Source organism: Sorghum bicolor, chromosome 8 (assembly GCF_000003195.3).
Source record: "Sorghum bicolor cultivar BTx623 chromosome 8, Sorghum_bicolor_NCBIv3, whole genome shotgun sequence".
Classification (NCBI taxonomy): domain Eukaryota; kingdom Viridiplantae; phylum Streptophyta; class Magnoliopsida; order Poales; family Poaceae; genus Sorghum; species Sorghum bicolor.
In genome coordinates, this window is record NC_012877.2 from 10508048 (window position 1) to 10527651 (window position 19604).

Here is a 19604-nt window from a genome sequence, read left to right on the forward strand (position 1 = left end):
TATATATATTATAAGATTTATATATAGTCTAGAGGGACCGTCACGACGAACTCGCTAGAGGGCCCTCAAAATCCTAGGACCGGCACTGGCAGCACAGTTGTATCATCTTGTGATTTTTGTAACTTCTAAACCATAATAGCTATGAGGGTGATTCTTGCGGTCAGAGAAAGATCTTGAAGTCCACTTTCATCCAAAAGTTTCTCATGATTTTTGTTCATCCGAGAACAGAGATATAATCTGATAAAGAGAGGATACTCCGGAAAGGCAGGATAAGATAACAAGAGAAAAACCAAAACCCAACTATTTATTTCACTAATCCTTATACCTTAGACCTATAACTAAATGAAATTATGGAGGAAACCCACAAGATCATTACACTCATTACAAAGATCCAAATCAAGCATAAGCATAATGACAAACCAACTAAGCATTAAAGGTTCACACTTCACTCAACTTGCGATACTTTCGTTTTCTTCATAGGGAGGGTAAAGATCCTAAAACTTATATTTCAAAGACGCAAGAAGATGGTAACAAAAGGTTTTAATAGCATACCAAATCGAGGAGTAAAGGTAAGAACGAGTACTTTTAAAATAAGCAACAAGGTAGAGACAAATAGCAAAGATAGAGATATAGTATGGATGATAATACCAAGATTTATAGATATGCACCATATGTGAGTTTTAGAAGTCAAATCCCACATATAGCTACAAATAAAGGGTAATATCAAAGGACAATGCATAAATATATAACGTACTTAGTATAAAAGAGATAACCTTAAGTATCAAACAGCGGATAGACAATCTCCAAACATTAGGTATTAACTTCACTCTACAGGATCCAACTGACTGGTGGATCACAAGCCCAAAACTTCTCCTGAGGTGTGGGGGAAATTGCAAGAGTGAGCACATATTGTACTCAACAAGTATAACCAGGGGTTCATGAGGCTCAATAAGCTGACACTGGTTTGACTGCATTTAGCTTTTATATGTAGATAGCATATTTATATTTAGATAGCAATTATCAAGGTAGCATAATTAATTCCCGTAACCACATGATCAATGTATACAAGAATTAAGAATAACACATATAAACAACAAAATAAACCATCATTTATCATTAATCATATTCATCAGTGTCCATCTATTCCGTCAATTTTCCGGGATGCCCGTATCAGTGGGCACGGCTAGTATACCAGATTTAACACTCTGCATAGGTTGTACATCTTTACCCATGAGTCATGATTTACCCTTTCGCCCGAGGTAGCTAATCTCTTAACCCCCTTCCAAGGGAGGTCGGCAGGGATCACTATGAAGCCTTTCAAAAGTTCATCTAACATGTTAGGGGCCGCAAGGTTTCCTTTGCGCGCAGATATAGAGCCCCCCTTCCGATGGCACAATGACTCGCAGCCTATACACATACAGATAGAGGCCACACTATACCCAAAACGGTTCAGCCCCTCCGCCCTTTCGGGTAACCTCTAACAAACTAGAAAAGTTCTTCATACTGAGCTGAAGCCATAGCCATATAGCCCTCATGGTTGTACGAGTTGTCCCAGCTTTTGCCAAGGGATAAGTCCTTATGGAGGGTCAAGATTAATCCAGCAAAAGCCAGAGTTCTTTCCACCCTTTTTATTCAAGTTGCTAGAAAGCTTATTTTATTGTTTATTGTTTATCCAAAAATTCATGTTACAAGATCATGTATTATATTCAAGCACTAGCAAGAACTACCTAAATGTATATCCAAATAGGTAACATGGAATTCAGGATAACAATCATCTATGATTTTGCTAAGGTCATCAAGGTGGACACATGCATATGATATATATTGTATTAATTGTGTATAGGTAACAAGGATAGTCCCAAGTTATACTTGCCTTGATCAAAGCTCTCCTGAGCCTGCTGCTGGTCGTCAAAAGCTTGACCTTGATCACCAACGTATCGCTCACCGTCTATACTCGATCATCAATCAACAACACGAAATCCAATGTAGACAATCATACACGAAGCAAACAAGCTATAATTAGAACAATACAACAAACAGTGGTAAAAGAAATATAAAAGTTTATCAAAATATTCTACGCAGCGCTACGATCACATAAACGTAAAGTTCACGAAAATCGGAATTAAAAAGTAGAAGATATGAATTTTCAAAGATTTTATATAGAAAAGTAATTAATTAAATAGGTTCACGAAATTAAAAAGTTTCAAACTGGTAGAACAGTGTGACTATCTTGTAGAGCTCGTGAAAACGAACCCAACGCAATTTGAATGGGTCAAAACGGAATTAAAATAAATATTTTATAGCCAAAACAAGTTCAGTGGCATTTTAGTAAATACTGAAAACGTATTTTGAAACAAGCCGGCAGACTTTACGTCTTCCAACTCAGAAAGCGTATTTCATCCCGTACGTTTTGGACCGCGGGTTTCATATCTAAAAACGTCAGGGGCTCTTTAATAAAATCTACCCCGAAGGGGTATGTTCTAATCTGGCGCGTTGGGTTTAGATCGAACGGCTCTGGATCAATCCCAAGAGGGAAGAGGGATGCCGGCCGGCTACAGAGCCTCCGGCGGTGGTGCCATGGCCGGAGGGCCTTGCTCCTCGCCGGAGTTGGTCGGGAAAGTGTTCCGGTGCACCGTTTAACAAATCAAGAGCATGGGGAGCAAGAGGAGGGAATGGCGAACTCACCCCGAGGCAAAATCGAAGGCAAGGACAACTCGAAGATGTCCTACGTCATGATTTGGCGGATCCTGGGTCCCTGCGAGGTTCGGCGGTGAAGTGAGAGCAGTAGAGACCGAGAGAGAGTACAGAGAGGATCTCGGCAGCTTCTTTACCTCGGCACGTGGTTGCGAGCGAGAATTGAGCACCCCGGATCGAAAACCATGGCGGTGGCTTCTCAGTTTAACGGCGAGATCTGAACTGCGGTGGCTAAAGCGGCTCAGGCCTCTTGCGGATGGGGAAAAGGGTCACGAGAGAAAGCTCGGAGCTTTAAAGGGATTCGGTGGCGCGTGGGGAAAGAAATCCCGAAGAAATTGGCGTGATTGACGCTGGGGCTCGTGTCCGGCTCCGTTTCGATCGGAGGAAGAAGAAAGGAAGGCCACTGACCTGTGGACCCGATACGTCAGCGTCTCCCGGCGTGGGGTTTGTGCGTCAGCGAAAGAGAGGAAAAGGAGAGGGGAGGGAAGCAGGCCGCGCGCGTGGGCTAGCCAGGCCTCGCGCGAGGGGAGCTGGGGTTGGTGTGGGCCGAGCCCTGGGGAGGCTGGGAGGGAGTTTGGCTGGGCCAAGCTGGGAGTTTGTTTTCTCTTTCTCTTTTTCTTTTATTCCTTTTCTTTTATTCCAAATCCATTTTAAAAAATCACTTTGAAATACTTTTAAACTTTAGTCAAACCACTCAAGTCAACAAAAATTAATGCAAAAGCATGAATGCACAACAAGTGGCTAAGTCCTATGATAAATTTTATTTTAATGAAAAATATTATTTTTCTATGTTTCATGAGCACAAAAAGTCATAAATAAATCGTTTTCACCTATTTTTAAAATGAGCAAAATTTTGGGTGTTACAATATGGTGGGCATGCTGCAATTATTCGGACTGAACAATATTTGGTTTGGTTCCGAAGCTGCCAATTTGGACTACTGAGTTATTTCAATTCACCTAGAATGAAATGTGTTTTTCCTTGTTGGGGAAGGCCTAGGGCTATCCATGGAGTTACACGATCGAGAGCTTGGCCCTTGCAAGGGCTTCCTAGCGAGGGGCTCCAACAAGGACTAGGGGGAAGCGCGCTTGTGTGCTTCTCGATACCTGGGTAAAAATACCAGAGTCAGCGACAGGAGTTGGCATCTCTACCTTATTGTTAGCTTCCGCGTTTATATATTACCTTGGCTATGTGCTTTACCTTTTCTAGCTTAAGTTGATAGGATTGGAATCTAGGTTGCATAACTCTTTTGCGGTAGAGACAGCAACACACTAGCGAAACCTTAGTTGCACATTTATATAGTATATTTAATTGCATAGGTTTTGCTAAGGTTAGAAAAGAGGCTAGAAATAGAGTTCTAAGTTGCCTAATTCATCCCCTCTTAGGTGTCAGAGTCCTTTCATCATCTAAGTCCTTTCAACATCTATTGAAACAGGAAGAAGTCAATCGAGCTTGAAGAAAAATCCCATCGTAACCGTAGTTGCTGCGTGTATAAGAGTCGAAATGGGGAGTGCTTTCCTTCCATAGCATCTAGTAACCATACTTCAAGATGAAATTATGCGGATTTTGCAACTGCTCCATCAAGCAGGTAGTTCAAGGATTGGGCTATATATGAGGATTATTTGCAAAAATGCTCAACAAGAAGGAGCATGAACTAAGATACTAGATACCATAAGTGTATTGTATCAAATTAATCTGCAACCCATCACATTACCACAAACCTTGACCACAACTATATATTATAGCCCAAGAATCAAATAAAATGCCCCAACTTTTCTTGAAAACACTAGCGAAGAACATTATTAGGGCCCAATGCAACCAATATGTATCGCCCCCTCCTATCTACAAAATCCCAAGCCATAAACATCTCAACCCAGCCAATCTGTATCAAATCCCCTATCTTTTTTTGTTCACCCTAGTTACCAACATTATGATCCGCATCAAATCCGGCCAACACTGATTTGTACATGATTAGATTATAGCATGGAAAGGAGAGAAGTTGAAGCAATGAGTGAAAATGGGAGAGATAGGACAGGGGGGCGTGCGGAGGGGGTAGGGGAGTGAATTGGGAGTGGAAAGCGAGAAAACCACTGGCACCTTGCATGTATAACAGGAGGGTAAGTAATCCTAGACAGACCAGGCGGCATCAATGTAACACCCTAAATTTTGCTCTTATGGAAATAGAGGAAAAATAATTAATTATACATTTTTGTGCTCATAAAACATAAGGAAAAATAATATTTTTCATTATATTAAATTTATTATAGGGTTTAGCAACATGACTGAGCATCCATGCTGCTGCATTTCATTTTGTGTGAGTGGTTTTGGCTAAAACTCAAAAATATATATTCAAACATATTTTAAAATAAACTTGAAATTGGCTTTGAATAAAAAAAGAGATTTATCTTTCCCCTCACTCTCGGGCTCGGCCCAAAATTCTTCCCCCCCCCACCCCGCGGCCTGCTTTCTCCCCCCCCCCCTTCTCTTCTTTCTGCCTTGGCGGCCCAGGAGCTCGCCCAGCCCACTGCCAAACCAGCCCAGCAGCTGAGCGCCAGCGCCCTCCCCTCATCCTTTTCGCTGACAAGCAGGTCCTGCGCTCCTGAGTCGCAGACAGGTGGGGTCCATCTGTCGGGACCTTCGTCCAACTCGTGGCCGCACCGGACTCCTCCAGGAGATCGAGTCGGCAACGCGTGATCCCCGTGCTCGGCGTGTTCCGCACGTTGGGAGCTCTTTATATAGCAGTCGCGACCCTGATGCCTCCCTATCTCTAACCCTAGAGCAAGCCGTCGCCCTAGTCTAGTCCCAAAACACCGCCGAGATCTGCGCCAAGCTCGAAACGCCGCGACACCCCGTCTCTGCTCCCGTGAGCCCTTTGCCGACCTTCTCCTTGCTCTTGCGAAGTCGCCAAACTTGTTCTTTCTCCTTTCGTGTTCTCTGTGCTTTGCTTGACCTCGCCGAACCTGTGCAGGAGCCCGCCGTCCGCCTTCCTCCATCGCGAGCGCGCCCGAGCCTCTTTTCGACACCGGTGTTGCCCTAGGTAAGTCCGCATCAAGCTCCTCTACGCTCCTGTCCAATTGGTTCACGTTCTACCGCCCTAAATCGCTCAAACCGCGAGCGCCGACCAACTCCGGCCATGGCACCGCCGGGATTGGCTCCAACTCCGGCCGGCCAGCTCCCTTCCCCCACCCCCAATCTAATCTCGGTCATCCAAGTGAGATCCAACGGCCCGAAATGAAGGATACCCCTTCGGCTACGTCTTTTACAAAAGAGCCCCCTGCTTTTTAAAGATCAAGCCCGTAGTCCTTTGCGGATTTCCAGAATACGTTTTCCAACTCCGAAAGCGTATTCCCGTCCGCTCAGATTCAAAATACGCTTTCTCAAAATTACAGATTTGCCATTAATCCTATTTTACTCTTAAAAACTCCGTTTTAACTCTGTTTTGATCCGTTCAAATTGCGTTAGGTTCGTTTTTTTGTAATCTATAGATTAGTAGCACTGTTATACATGTTTCCAACTTTTTAAATCTGAGCTTAGATTAATCTATTATTTTATTAAAGGAAATCTTAGGAAAATCATAACTTCTTCGTTTTAGCTCCGATTTTCGTGATCTTTACGTCTGTGTGATCGTAGTGCGATGTAGATTCATTTTATAAACTTTTCATCTTTATTTGCTACTGTTGGTGTATTATTCTAATTATAGGTTTGTTTGCTTTGTATGATTGCCTCTAGATGATTGTTGATGACGTGATGACTGAGTTTAGACGGTGAGCTTTTATGTGGTGTTCAAGAAGTAGTTTGTGGAAGGTTTAGAACTAAAAGAAGGATCTGAGTTTTAAGGCAAGTATAGCATGGGATCATTCTTGTTTCCTAATAACTTTAATCACACAATTCATATTGCATGTGTCTCCTTGATGAGGATTTCCTAGTATTGATCTTGTACCTTGTCACCTATGGTTTTGCATTGGGTAGCTTATGCTAGTGCTCCACTAAACCATGATCTTGTAATTTGATTAATGGAATATGCAATAAACATTAAAAGAGGACTTTTTAGCAACTTTGGTAAAGAGGGCTGGAGCATTGGGCTATCTTATGGTGCTCTAGTTTCTCTCCATAAGGACTTATCTGTATCTGACCATCCGGGACATACAGTACAACTGTGAGGGCTACATGGCTCTGGCTTTAGCTCAGTATGAGGACCTTTTCTAGCTTGTTAGTGGTTACCCTTGTGGCGCAAATGGGTAATAGCAGACCGTGGATTCCTACGGGTGAATCACATGGACTGACTAATGAAACCAAGCGGCCCTAACTTGTTAGACGAACCTTTGAAAGGCTTCATAGTGAACCCTGCCAGCCTCCCTAGGAAGGGGGTTTAGAGACTCATGACCTCGGGCGAAAGGGTAAATCACGACTCACAGTGAAAGTGTACAACCTATGCAGAGTGTAAAACAGATATATCAGCCGTGCTCACGGTCACGAGCAGCGGGACCAATATAGAATAAATGAACACTAATGGCAAATTATTAAAGTTATTGTTGTTAATATGTTGTTTATGCCATTCTTTATTCACTGTACTTGATCATGAGTTTACTATGGGACTTGACAACTTGATGCTACTCATATGCAAAAATTGTGACAACTAAAAGCTACATGCAGTTAAACTAGTGTCTAGCCTTTGAGCCTCATTGTAACACCCCAGTGTTATGGTTGCATCAAACATGTGCATAGCATGAGCATCATCTTTCATTCAAAGCATCCATGATCATCATCTATCTTGAGACATGTCATCTTTTGCAAAAATGTGTTTTAAAATTGCTTAAATAGGCTTCCTATGCTTATGTTTGAGTGAACAATGCTTGTGTTTGTGCTTAATGCCTTGGCAAATAGCTTATCTATGTTTAACTCAATCTTGGGAACAATGTTCATGTTGATCACTTCTCCAAAATAATCACTTAAGTCATACTTATTCAAATAGACCCTAGAAACCTCTTTTGCTTAGGCTTTTAAAAAGTGTTTCATAAAATGTTTGCATGTCAAAACTTCCTACAGCAAAGTTGTAGCAAATTTTATAAGGAACAAAAGTTGTTTTATGGCCATCTCATGAAAATGATCACAAATAGCTCAAAAGTGGCCCACAAGGCAGTTTTGGGGCTGTTTTCCACACTTAGAAATTTTCTAAGTCCCCGGGTGGTTTGCAGTTTGCGTGATCGATTTTGGAAACTCTATATCTTTCAACCCAGGCCGATCTAGTCTTTGCTCTAGTTGACAAAGTTGTAGATCTCGCCTAGTACTCCAAGTTTGTCAACTACGCCATCTCCTAATTCGCTCTGGTTTGGGAGATAATCACCGGTGAAGTCGCTCTGTCAGTCGGTCGATGCACTGTCTGAATCGACTTGGACCTCGTCGACGTGGCCGACCGCCGGCAGCGCTCCGTCGCCATTTGGCGCCCGTACGCCGTTCCTGGCCCCGCCTGTCAGCCCTCGTCGCGTGCATGACCACCACGGCGACGCCCCGAGCGAGTGGACGCGTCCATTTCGCTCTGCCTCGCCCTCTCTCGCCTGAACCTCGCCCGCAGCGAGCTCTCCGCCGCGAGCTCACTCCGGCGAGCTCGTGTGCGCTCCTCTCTGCGTTTCCGTCCACCAAACTCCACCCAAAGCTCCGCCGTGAGCCGCTCTCCAAGCTCCACCCTCTAACTCGCCGAGAAACCCACCGGTGAGCCGACATTTCTTTCTTCCCCCAAATCGGTCCGCCGTGACCCTCTTCTCCGGCGAACTCAATGCCGAGCGTTGTGAGGCTTCTCATCGTCTTTGGTTAGGTCCTAGAGGTAGCTTAGGTCCTTAGCGAGCTTTTGCGCCACCTGGTGGACGCTCTACCGGGTTCTCCGTCGCCGGACACGGTGTGCAGCGCCGCCGTGCTTCCGCCGGAGTTGGGTGCTCTCGTGGCCAGCGCTTTCCACGGGGATCCAGGCCAAGCCGTGTACCTAGGGAGCTTCGCCTTAGTCTGCTGGTGCTGTAGAAGGCATTAGGTCACGCTCTACCGGCCTGAGGGCTCCGGCGTAACGCCGAGCACCTCCGCCGAGCCGCCATTGCCGACGGTGAGTCCCTTCCGGTGGCTCCGCCGTGGCAAAAGTGGGGTCAATCGAGTCGTTAGGGTTTGGGGATCACGTTGATGCCCTGGGTTTGGCCGGAGACCTCGCCGTCGCGGAGAAATCGCCGGCGAAGATCGCCTCGGCCGTGAGGAAGAAGAGCCTGACGGGTGGGACCCCCTGTCAGCGACTCTCTCTTTCCCTCCTTTTCTTTTATTCAAAATCCTGATTTTTGGCTTCCTTGCAAAAATCATATCTCTAGTTCTAGTGATCCAAAATTTGTGAAACAAATTTTGTGTTGTTTCTTGAGATGGCTAGTATTTAATAAAAATATAAAATGAATCATGTTTTCTGAGAAATTATTTATTAAGGATTTAATCTTGTTATTCATGGATAAATGCATATCTCTGGTTATACTGCTTAGTTTGCTTTGAAAATTTTATGGTAGTCTTTGAATGGCAGTAGAGTGCTCTGATAATTATTTCATGATTTTTGGAGCACTGCAGTTGTGATATGTAATTTGTGTTTGAAATATGGCTTGTTTCTTTAATTAAATCACATAAAATAATTGGTGCTTATGCTGGTGCTCTATTTTGGTGGTAAACTTGTTTATGGTATTCCTAAGATATAAATAATCTGAAAATTGTTGTTTGACACTATATAAGTCATGATTATGAATTTATGAAATAAATGCCTTGATACATGTTAAATGCATATCTTTAATTTGGCATGTGCATTGGTCCTGAAATTTTTATGGTGGTAATCTGATGTTATCCTTGTGCCTCTGTAATTGTTGTAGATTTTTCTGAGCACTTGAACTAATATCTTGTAAATATGCCTTATCTAAAATTAATTAATAAATGCCCTGTTAAGTAATTGTTTTGGGGTTTTCAACTGATGATCTGGTGACCTTGTATTATGTTTGTGCTCATGAGTTATATGGTTGACATAGTTTGTGTTTTGATCATGTCATTAAATAATTAACTATAGGGTTAAATGCTGTTCTGGACAGCAAGTGAATAATTTAACTTTGCTTAATGATAACTTGACTTTCTGTGAAACTTGTATAAAACAAAGTTGTTCTAAACTTGTTGAACTAACTGTGGTTCAAATTTGAGGTCATTTGGCCAAGTAGTTTAAAAGTTACAGCTGTTCCAAGTTAGGTTCCAGAAATAGGGGTTCTCTGTTTTTCTGGGACAGAACCTGGAACTTTGTTAAAATGACTAGTGTAATGTTTGAATCTTGCTGTCATGTTTAAGGATGAATTGTAGATAATTTCCTAAGCTTTCCAGAATGTCCTTACTCATGATTGTTGGACCTGTCTATCTATACTTATGATTTATTTACTGAGCCTACTTGTTTTATGTTGTTTGCTGCTTTAGTGCCATGATAGGTTTTGGGTTATGTAACTTGTTTATTCATGTGAGATAGTATAACTCTTGCTCCGTAAATGAGTGTCCAGTGAGTTGCTTGTGTTGTTAAGCATTCATCTGTAGCATGTGCACTTTCTCATTCATCGAGCATGCAATAGGTGCACCGGACGTGGCAGTTTCCTTCGAGCTCCAAGCGAACCCCGAAGGCCAGGAAGGCAGCCAGGAAGTGGAGGTCCAGCAAGCCGGACTCGAGGAGCCCGAAGAAGAAGTTGAGTGCCCAAGTCACGAGCCGGCATCGTTCGTGAAAGGCAAGCCCCGGAGCATTTTAAGCCTCCTCTATTTTCGAACGTTTACTTAATACGTTATATCTATTGATGCATTACGTATAGGAGTTGTGATGAAACTGTTGCTACATTCGACTCTATCCTTGTCCAGATATCTTACCCTCCCTGGGTGTAGAGTTAGGTTCGAGTAGCAGCTTAGTTATGCTTTAATCGGTAGAAGTCGGGTGATATCCTGTCATCCGCGCGATATAGGGTTGTGTCGGGTCGCGATAGTCTATATGTGCTATCGTGGATGGAACCTGATTAATTTGATTTAAGCCGGGCGGAGTTTTGCAAGTGTGTAGTAACTCCGTCTGTGGCAGCTAAGGACCGATCGTTGTACGTCCTCTTGTCATGTTGAACGCATGCCTGACACTTAGTTGGCCGGATAACTCGTTCCGACCGCGAAGCCGAGTAGTATGACTCAGGCCGGAAGACCGGCAAGTATAAAGTGCGCACTACCGGAGGAAGTGCGGTGTGCGGGGGACCATTGGCGTAAGTCCAAAGGCAGGTGAGTTAAAATTCCTGACCTCCCTGGCAGAGTGGTAGCCCTGGGAGTGCGGCGCTGATCGGAGCCGCGATTTCTGAGTCGTACCAAAGGTGACCCTTTGGCTCTCCGGCAGGGGATGCTTGGGTGAGTGCTAGGAATAAACCTCCAGCTGGATAGGAATTCGATTCGAATCGCCGTCTCTCCCGGTTAGTGAGAACTTGACAGAGCAGCGGCAAACGTAGCTTTCACTAATGAACTTGGTTCATGATAATGATGATAGCAAGAAGAACATATGATGAAATTGATATGGTTACTATTGTTTGTAATAATCAAATGATGTGTTGTAGTACAGGTGCTAATCTAGTGGTAGGCTGATGATAAATAAATTTGATGCTCTTAAAATGATTTAGTTGTAAGTTAAGCTTTTGGCAAAAATAAGTCAACCAGCTCCACTTAAAATTTCAGCCTTGCATGATCCTTGGTGTCTTTTATGTTTTCCTAGACGGGTAAGTCTAGCTGAGTACATCCTCGTACTCAGGGTTTATTCCCACCTGTTGCAGATGATATCTTCTATGACGGTTTCTGCAAGACCTGTCTCCATCCCGCTGGGGATGAGGACTAACCGTTGGGCACGGTTCTCTAATCTTCTCGTCTATGATGCTTTTGGAAGGATGACCTAGACTCTGGCAGTAACAAACTTGTGAACGGAACTTTGAACAAGTGTGTGTAATTATTTTGCTTCCGCTACTTCAAACATGTGTTGTAATAACCTAATACTCCGATGTGGTGCCGCTTCGACGGCAATGAATGACTATGTAACAATCGTTGTGTTTATGTTGAACTATTACGATCTTGGTTTGTTGCGAGTTGGTTTGAAGTCCTTCGTGATTTCGATTGACTACCGGGATTATATGGGCTCAAGTCTAGAAACTTGATTGCTTGACGATCGTTTCTGCACTTGAACTCTTATAATTTGGTCGGTTCTGTGACACTCATGAACCCAATGTTATTCTTGTTGAGTACGAGATGTACTTACGCTTGTCTTTATATTTTATTTGGATAAAAATCTTGGATGGGTACCAGATTGCTAGTTTGGAGAAGAGTTTAGGCTTGTGCTCAACCAGTCAGTTGTCCCTGTAGATTTGGAGCTTTCGCCTGAAGAACGAAGAGTCTTTCCGCTGTTTGCTATCTAAGGTTATATCTTTTATACTAAGTTCGTTATATATAGGCATTGACTATTGATATTACCCCTTATTTGTGGCTATATGTGAGATTTGACTTTCTGGGCTCACATATGGTGTGTATCTGGTTTTGTTCTGAAAACCGGGTGCTACAATCAATGGCATGCTCTAACTCTGCCATCTTATGCCTTGCCTTCAAAATCAGCCTCATATCTACACAACAAGGATTTTTGTTCCTTGCGGTCCAACCTCAGCCCCTCCCCCTCCTCTTTTTGTTTGCACCAGAACATCCCAGACAAAATTAAAACTCCATACAACCTACCAAACAGAGACAGTTGCATCCTACTAAGTCTGGCTAGAGGCATGTCTAGGTTACAGATTAGGCTCGAAGGTGGTCATAGAAGTAGAGTGTGTATGCTCTTGTAGATGAGCCTCTATGTTTATACTATGATTCAAAAAAATATCAAGGAAAATATTCACAAATGTGTGGTCACAATGAACTCAAGAATAATGCATGTAAGGTACTTTGATATAATATTTGCACAAATCAATAGTTGGCGCTAGGTAACTTTGATCCTTTGGCTGCGTTATTGCTGTATGCTTTATCTAATTTTCTCCTCATTGTGCTCTGTTTGATTCAGTACTACATGACCATGCACAGAAATAGGTATCCCATCGTCAGGAGCTCCTTCATGAGTTTCACAGCTTAGTATCGTTAAGCCAACGGCTGTAGAAAGCCAATGATTCCTGTGGTTTATACTCAGGAACTGTGTGCCCAGCACCCTGCGAGACGAACAAACAGGACAGATACAAAAAAGGCAACTTAATTTTCTTGTATTTCAAAAATGTGTCATTAGATGCAATTTGTTTTTGATTTGGCAGGCTAGTATATCATGTTTGCGAATCCATGGATTAATAGACAAAAGTTTAATTTGAAACTGTACCACACCTTAATAGTGGCAAAAGTGAGGCCGTTTTCATATCCTTGCATGTACCTGAGTAGTATAACAAGCAAATATATGTGAGCAAGCAACATGTCCTTAATTTCTTTCCTTGAAAACATACAAACATTTGATTGAAACAATGGAAAATGAATAAATCATTTAACTGAAGATTTCCTTTTCTGAAAGAAATGTTGGCTTTTGTTGGTTATTTTGAATTCAAACCCAAGAATAATTCAACCTCTAGGATAAAATGATTTGAATATCTTAGAAGAAAAGAGTGAATATTTGTTCAAATACCCAGCAACTTGGTCATTGACAATCCATTGTCGCCATGAATCAACAATGCCGTAGCCTAATGATGCAGTCCATGCTTCAGTTCCAGTGTAAGGTACACACATATCATGGTCACCGCTGAACAAACGCAAAAGAAATATAACATGATAATAGCAGCTTTTGTGAGCCTAAGAATGTAAGAGCCAAAATCATATTATAATTTTAAAGGTTCTTGAAGTACCTGTAAATCAAAGCACGGTAACCCTGGCTTGTAAGGTTCTTGTGATAAATGATCATACTCCCAGCATCATGATCAAAATATATTTTATCTGTGCATAATTGCCAGGGTCCAATTGAACTGACCTAATATATGTGCATGATAAACTATGGTTAGAAGGTGGAAAGCTTTAGAATAGGTCCATCAATAAGTACAAGGTGGTTATTTAGTGTATAACTATCATACTTGTTCAGCATGAATTGCAGATCTGACGCTTTCATTGTTTAGCCATGCCGTTGCAACTTCATCACTCTGACAATTAAGAAAACTAGACAGTGAGGGTACATAAGAAAATGGGATAAAATGAATCATGCTTTGCTTGGGAGGAAAAAATACACCTCTATATTTCATAGAAGATAAAGCTGGAAGATGTGCCTGCCTTATTTACATAGTATAATCAAAGAACATAAAGATAAATGAACTAAACAAGTGTGTTGAATTGCACATATTAGTATTAGTGTATTACGACGCTAGCTCACATACATATATGGCGATCTATAGTGGGATGTTTTACACATTGACTAAGAATATCTAGATTTGCCTTCACGAATTGTTTTATTTGTATCTTTCAATACTATGATACTCCAGAAACTAGTGGTCAAATTTGTAAGTAAAGAGTATGGAAGTAACCAATGACATCTCTAAAGAAAATGAGAGAGTACAAAAACAGATAAAGAGCAACCTTTGTAGCAGAACATTAATGTATATGACAGATAATAGAGTTACAGTAGTAGGTATGGTTAGTGTGCTTGTGCTCACCGTACAAGGAACTTCATCGGGAACTGATGCAGCTAGCTCCTGCCATGATGGAACACGCCCATCTCTTACAGGAGCTCTCAAAGGCCAGGCCCGTCCATGCATTCTATTTCTTACTGGAAGGGGCTTACTAGTTACACCAAGATCTTTGAAACTTGGAGGCAGTTTGTTACTTTGTGGGATCCCTTCTTTGGTGTTTGTGCCATGGTAGCATGGCTCAAGAATGTCATAAATATTTAATCCACCAAGTGCCTACACAAAAACATAATATATAATACAAGAATAGTATTCATTTACTTTTACTAGATAGTGTCACTGTTTACCGTATCGACTTTTGACAGTGCTTCGTTGCATTTTGCACTACTAGAATTCCAGTAACTTCCTTGACATGCATTGTTGGCTTCCTACATTTATATAGAAATTGTGTTAAATCAAAATAACATATGTATGTCTCAATGGACACAAAAGTTTTAGAAGATTTGTGTATTCAAAGGACATGAAGTGTTTCAATACCACCAATAAAACTTCATGATGTAACTAAAGAAATTATTTCAGGATGATGATATCAGCCGGGATACAGTTATACTGATGTACCTTGTATGTACTCTCTGAAATTAGAGCCATTCCGTGTGCAAATGGCACAAGAGCGTTACCATCAAAGATGGTGTCGCATACACCATTGCCAACCATGTAGCCCTAACATGAGAATACAACAAAACTTTAATCACTATTATATGTATTTTCTTGGTAACCATGTTTGCGTTCCCATGAAGGCAGTGACAATATAATAAAAATTACTAACCTTAAAGTTTATAGTTGGCTTATCTCCTTTGTGGATTCCTGTAAAATCATTCGTTAGTGACAAGAATATCAAAACAACTAGCAGTCTAAGGATCATTACTATCCCAAAGCCAAAACCTTTGACAACTTCATGTGAAAGGGTAGGGACATAAACTCCAGCATATGACTCTCCAGCTATATAAAATGGATTTGTCAAGAACTCAGGGTAGAGTTGGAACCACTGGTTAAAAGTAACAAAAAGGGAACTGATCAGCTTTGTTCTACAAAAAGATTATAAATGATAAATTTACTAATGCGCCAACACAAAAGAACATATATATTTACCTTGAGAAGAAAAGTATGCGAATCCACAGCAGTCTTAAGATCACCGGTTTTATAATCTGAAACATTCTTGGAGTAAGACAAGCCAACACCAGCAGGGGAGTCCAAGTATATCACACTAGACACCTACAATACACGGGAGACATCACTAATCTGTCTCGGTTCAGAGCTTGAACACCAGATAATTTATCCTTAGAACCAATGGAAATGTCCAACCTTAGACCAGCTATAAGGGTTGAGATGAAGCTTTGGCAAGCTTCCAGCTTTCCTTCCTGCCTCAAAGTTGAAAGGTCCTGAACCCAAAAAACTCTCATTAATTGAGATGAAAGATCTTAGAGTGTATTAGGCGTCTCCAGTTTGGTTAGTTCCTTTACTTGGTATCATAAGTTGAGTTTCATGTTCTAAGGTCATAAACCCAAGTCTTTTGCTGCACCAATGCCCTTGATATGCTTGTTCTACTAATTGTACATCCTCCTCTGCACAACAGCGCACCCCCCCTGATGGCCTCTAGCATGCCCCCCAAACACCCACCCACCCAAGATCACCCATGATAATCTTTGCCATCAAAAACAGATCCACCATACCTAGCCTCTTGCCACGAAATGTGCGGAACGGTCACCCTACAGAGTCTATTCTTGATCGGATAATCAGGGTTTTCTCTCTCACTACTCATTGATTAGGGTTCCTTGTTGTTTTGTCGATCTAATATCATTTTAATTCTCCAGCGGCCCTCATCTTTGCGTGCCTCTACATTGACATCAGGCTCAACTACATTGGCTATACTATCATTGGCAAAAAAAAGGTCACATAATGGCACACTGGATTGGAGGACAGGATGATGCACCGTGCTCGTAGACGAAGCCGTCCATGCTGGAGCAGCCAGGACCACCATTGAGCCAGAGCACGACAGGGTCCCAGGCTGGGTCGCGCTCTGACTCCACCAGGTAGTAGAACAGCCTGCTCCCAACAGTCTCATTCACCGTCACGTACCCAGCGTAGTGCTTCGACGGCAGCTTGGCGCCGTCGAACCCGGGGAGATGCGTCACCAGTGCACCTGACGGTGCCGAGTGGCAGCAGCAAACGATGGAGGCTAGCAGGAGAAGGGCTGTTGCAGCACATGCCGGCGGAGCAGAGGCAGAGCAGGCCATTGTTATGTGAGCTCTTGACGGATGGATTTGCAGCTTGGCCGGGACTCGGGAGTGTGTTTAAATAGAGCTACAACTACATGGGCGGCTATATTGATTAAATCAGGGTACAGTCAAACCGTTACAAGTTTGAATATATTTATAAAAATTACTGCTATTTATGATATGTTGCTACCATTCAATTTTATCATGTAATATAGTTTATAATATACCTATCTGGTCACATAAATTTTAATACTTCTATTTATAAACTTAATCAAACTTACGATGGTTTGACTTGATGAAGCTATAAAGTGATTCCCTTAGCGACTTGAGACAAATGAAGCACCCAGTACCATTAATGCTACCAAAAACAAGCAATTAATCAATGATAGATTTACCTTACTTTCCTATATTCTAAGCCGTTATCTAAGTATGAACTAAAGGCAGTTATTCTCTTCTTCGCAGATGTGGAGATGGCTAATATAAAACTTGACTATCCAAATCTGTATTCACTAAAAAATAAATATAGATATCTATATTTGTTTCATATTCCAATAATATACATACTAAAATAGATGTATTCTAATGCATTTTTTCTTATATTTTTCTATTTGATTCTAGAACATTTAAAACAAGGTTTGATATATGATGCCATCCGTACTAGTGAAAAATTAATACCAGGTAAAACTATCCAAAACTTATCACTACGACTTTATATGACTAATGATATACTGGTCATGTTGTAGTTTTAGTGAATAAAGATACACTCATAATTAATATGGATACCAGAGTCTTATTTACAATTTATATAATCTTTATAGTAAATAATGAAGTTATATTGTTGCTTCTAAGCATAGAGTGTAGTATACTTATATTTTGGTCTTTCACTGTATGATTCACTTTTTTCTAAAGTTATTTGTAACACAGATGGGTACTTTTATGGATCAAGTACCCTTGAATAGCATAAATAATGTGATTTTTTATGATTGTATGACAACATATTCAATTGAAGTAACAATGCTTGCTAGTATAAAGGATTTACTCATGGATTTTAGAAGGTGTACAAAGGTTAAAGTTCCCCAAACCCAAAGGAAGATCAAAATGACAAGTTGCTAGAAGTTGAAGCAAATCACCTAAGACATCAAGCCAAAATGAATAAAAGATAACACAAAACTAGGTAAAGAGACGAATTAGTTTGACCAGTCTCATACTTTTGGATTTTCTCAAAGTGGTAGGATATCAAGATCTCAGTTTAAGATATAGAGCTCTTCACAAGCTTTCCAACAAGCCCAAAATCATCAATATTGAAGCCTGAACCAAAACGTTTTGCAAAAGTGCAAAATGCTAAAAATAACTCGAATGGACAGTCCATGGTAGCACCAAATTATTTGGTGCTCAGATGAATTTTGGATTGGAAATTACTTATGGAAATCCCTTCGATGGAGTGTCTAAGAGCACCAGATGGTCTAGTGGTCACTAGGAAAATATAGTACCAAATGGCCTTTAACCCATGCTAGCATCCTATTGGTCACTATAACATCTATGGGAAAATTCACGCCCAATTTCAAGAAAGAAATTAAACGCATAAACTCATGTGTGCCCAAGGATCAATCAAACACATAAGCTACAAATTACATATTGTCATTGCAGTGTTTACAGCAGACGAATTCATAATAACACATAATTTGGTACAACAGTGGAATATAAATAAGATAACTCTCTCGGCCCTCACTCAGGGAAGGTTGACTGGTGAAGCACAAGCCTAAAAATCCTCCGGGTAGTCGTCATATCTACCATCATCTATTACCCATACGAGATTTTTATCCAAAAAGAAATATAAACAAACGTGAGTACATCTCATACTCCACAAGCATAGCATGAGGTTTCATGAAGCTCAAAAGCCTAGACTAGGTTTACTGCATTAGCATTTCAGTAGGTCATTATTTTAACATTAATCATTATTAAGTTATGCTTAAGCTCGCAAATAACCCATATGATCAGTTGTCAGAACCATAGCGAATCATTAAGTCACATTATAACATAATCAAGAATCATCAGGTACAACAACATTTTAAGTAACCAATTATTCTGTGAGTTTTCTGGGCAGCTCATGACCGTGAGCACGGCTGTTGTAACAGTTATACACTCTGCAGAGATGATGCCCTTTTACCATGGGTCGTGTTGCCCATATGCTTGTGGTCCATCGACCCCCAAACAATTCCAAGATGAGCGGGCAGGGTACACTATGAAGCCTTCCATAGGCCTATTCTAACCAGTTAGGGCCGCGTGGTTTCCTCAGCAGGCAGATATAGAAAACCCCCATTTCTATGAAACAATTCCATCGTGGCTATACTCATAAAAACAGGGGCAGCCCTACACCCAAAGTGGCAAGCCCCTCTTGCACCCTTTTGGGTAACCTCTAACAAGTTAGAAAAGATCCTATTACTGAGCCAAAGTCAGAGCCATGTGACTCTCCTGCTTGCACTGTAAATCCTAGCTTTTGCTGACACGTAAGTCCTTATGGAGGGTCTAGGACAACATGACCAACAGTCATTTGTACCATAGCCCTAGGTTCCATTTATCATAATCATATTTTATCAATTAATCCATGGTTCCGTGACTGAAGTATAGATCATATACACCATACCCATATGCAATAAAACCCTTAGGTATTAAGGTATTATGTCATCAACAACTAGGATGTCCTTACAGTTGACAAAATTAGACACATGCAGTATGACATGGTTATAGTGAGTAGGACATCAAGGTAAGCCCATGCTATACTTGCCTTGGGTTCACAAAGTCCTGCTGGTCCTGCTGCTCTTCAAAGAACTCTGGATTCCCGTAGAACTCCTCACCGTCTGGACTCGATCAACACATCACAATCAACTCACATTCCAAAGACAGACATGCAAGCTAAACATTCCTAAAGTTAGAACAGTATACCAGCAGTAAATAAGTGTA

At 41.4% G+C, this 19604-nt stretch overlaps 1 protein-coding gene across 1 annotated transcript; it reads right to left on the minus strand.

Annotated features, from left to right (window-relative positions):
* On the minus strand, positions 12691-16672 carry LOC8058127 (serine carboxypeptidase 1). Its single transcript, XM_021446573.1, has 13 exons — positions 16358-16672; positions 15730-15806; positions 15517-15639; positions 15310-15412; positions 15194-15231; positions 14986-15087; positions 14715-14795; positions 14395-14643; positions 13822-13887; positions 13600-13721; positions 13383-13496; positions 13091-13136; positions 12691-12924 (listed from the first exon to the last, which is right to left on the minus strand). The coding sequence occupies exons 1-13, from the start codon at positions 16659-16661 to the stop codon at positions 12841-12843; spliced, it is 1509 nt and encodes a 502-aa protein (XP_021302248.1). The 5' UTR covers positions 16662-16672; the 3' UTR covers positions 12691-12840.

Excerpts from the sequence above, each read along its gene's own strand:
- LOC8058127 (XM_021446573.1), bottom strand. The coding sequence starts at position 16,661 with ATGGCCTGCTCTGCCTCTGCTCCGCCGGCATGTGCTGCAACAGCCCTT. Across the intron at positions 13,722-13,821 it reads CTGCAATTCATGCTGAACAA|GTCAGTTCAATTGGACCCTG; the intron begins GTATGATAGTTA and ends CACATATATTAG. Across the intron at positions 13,137-13,382 it reads GTCAATGACCAAGTTGCTGG|GTACATGCAAGGATATGAAA; the intron begins GTATTTGAACAA and ends TATACTACTCAG.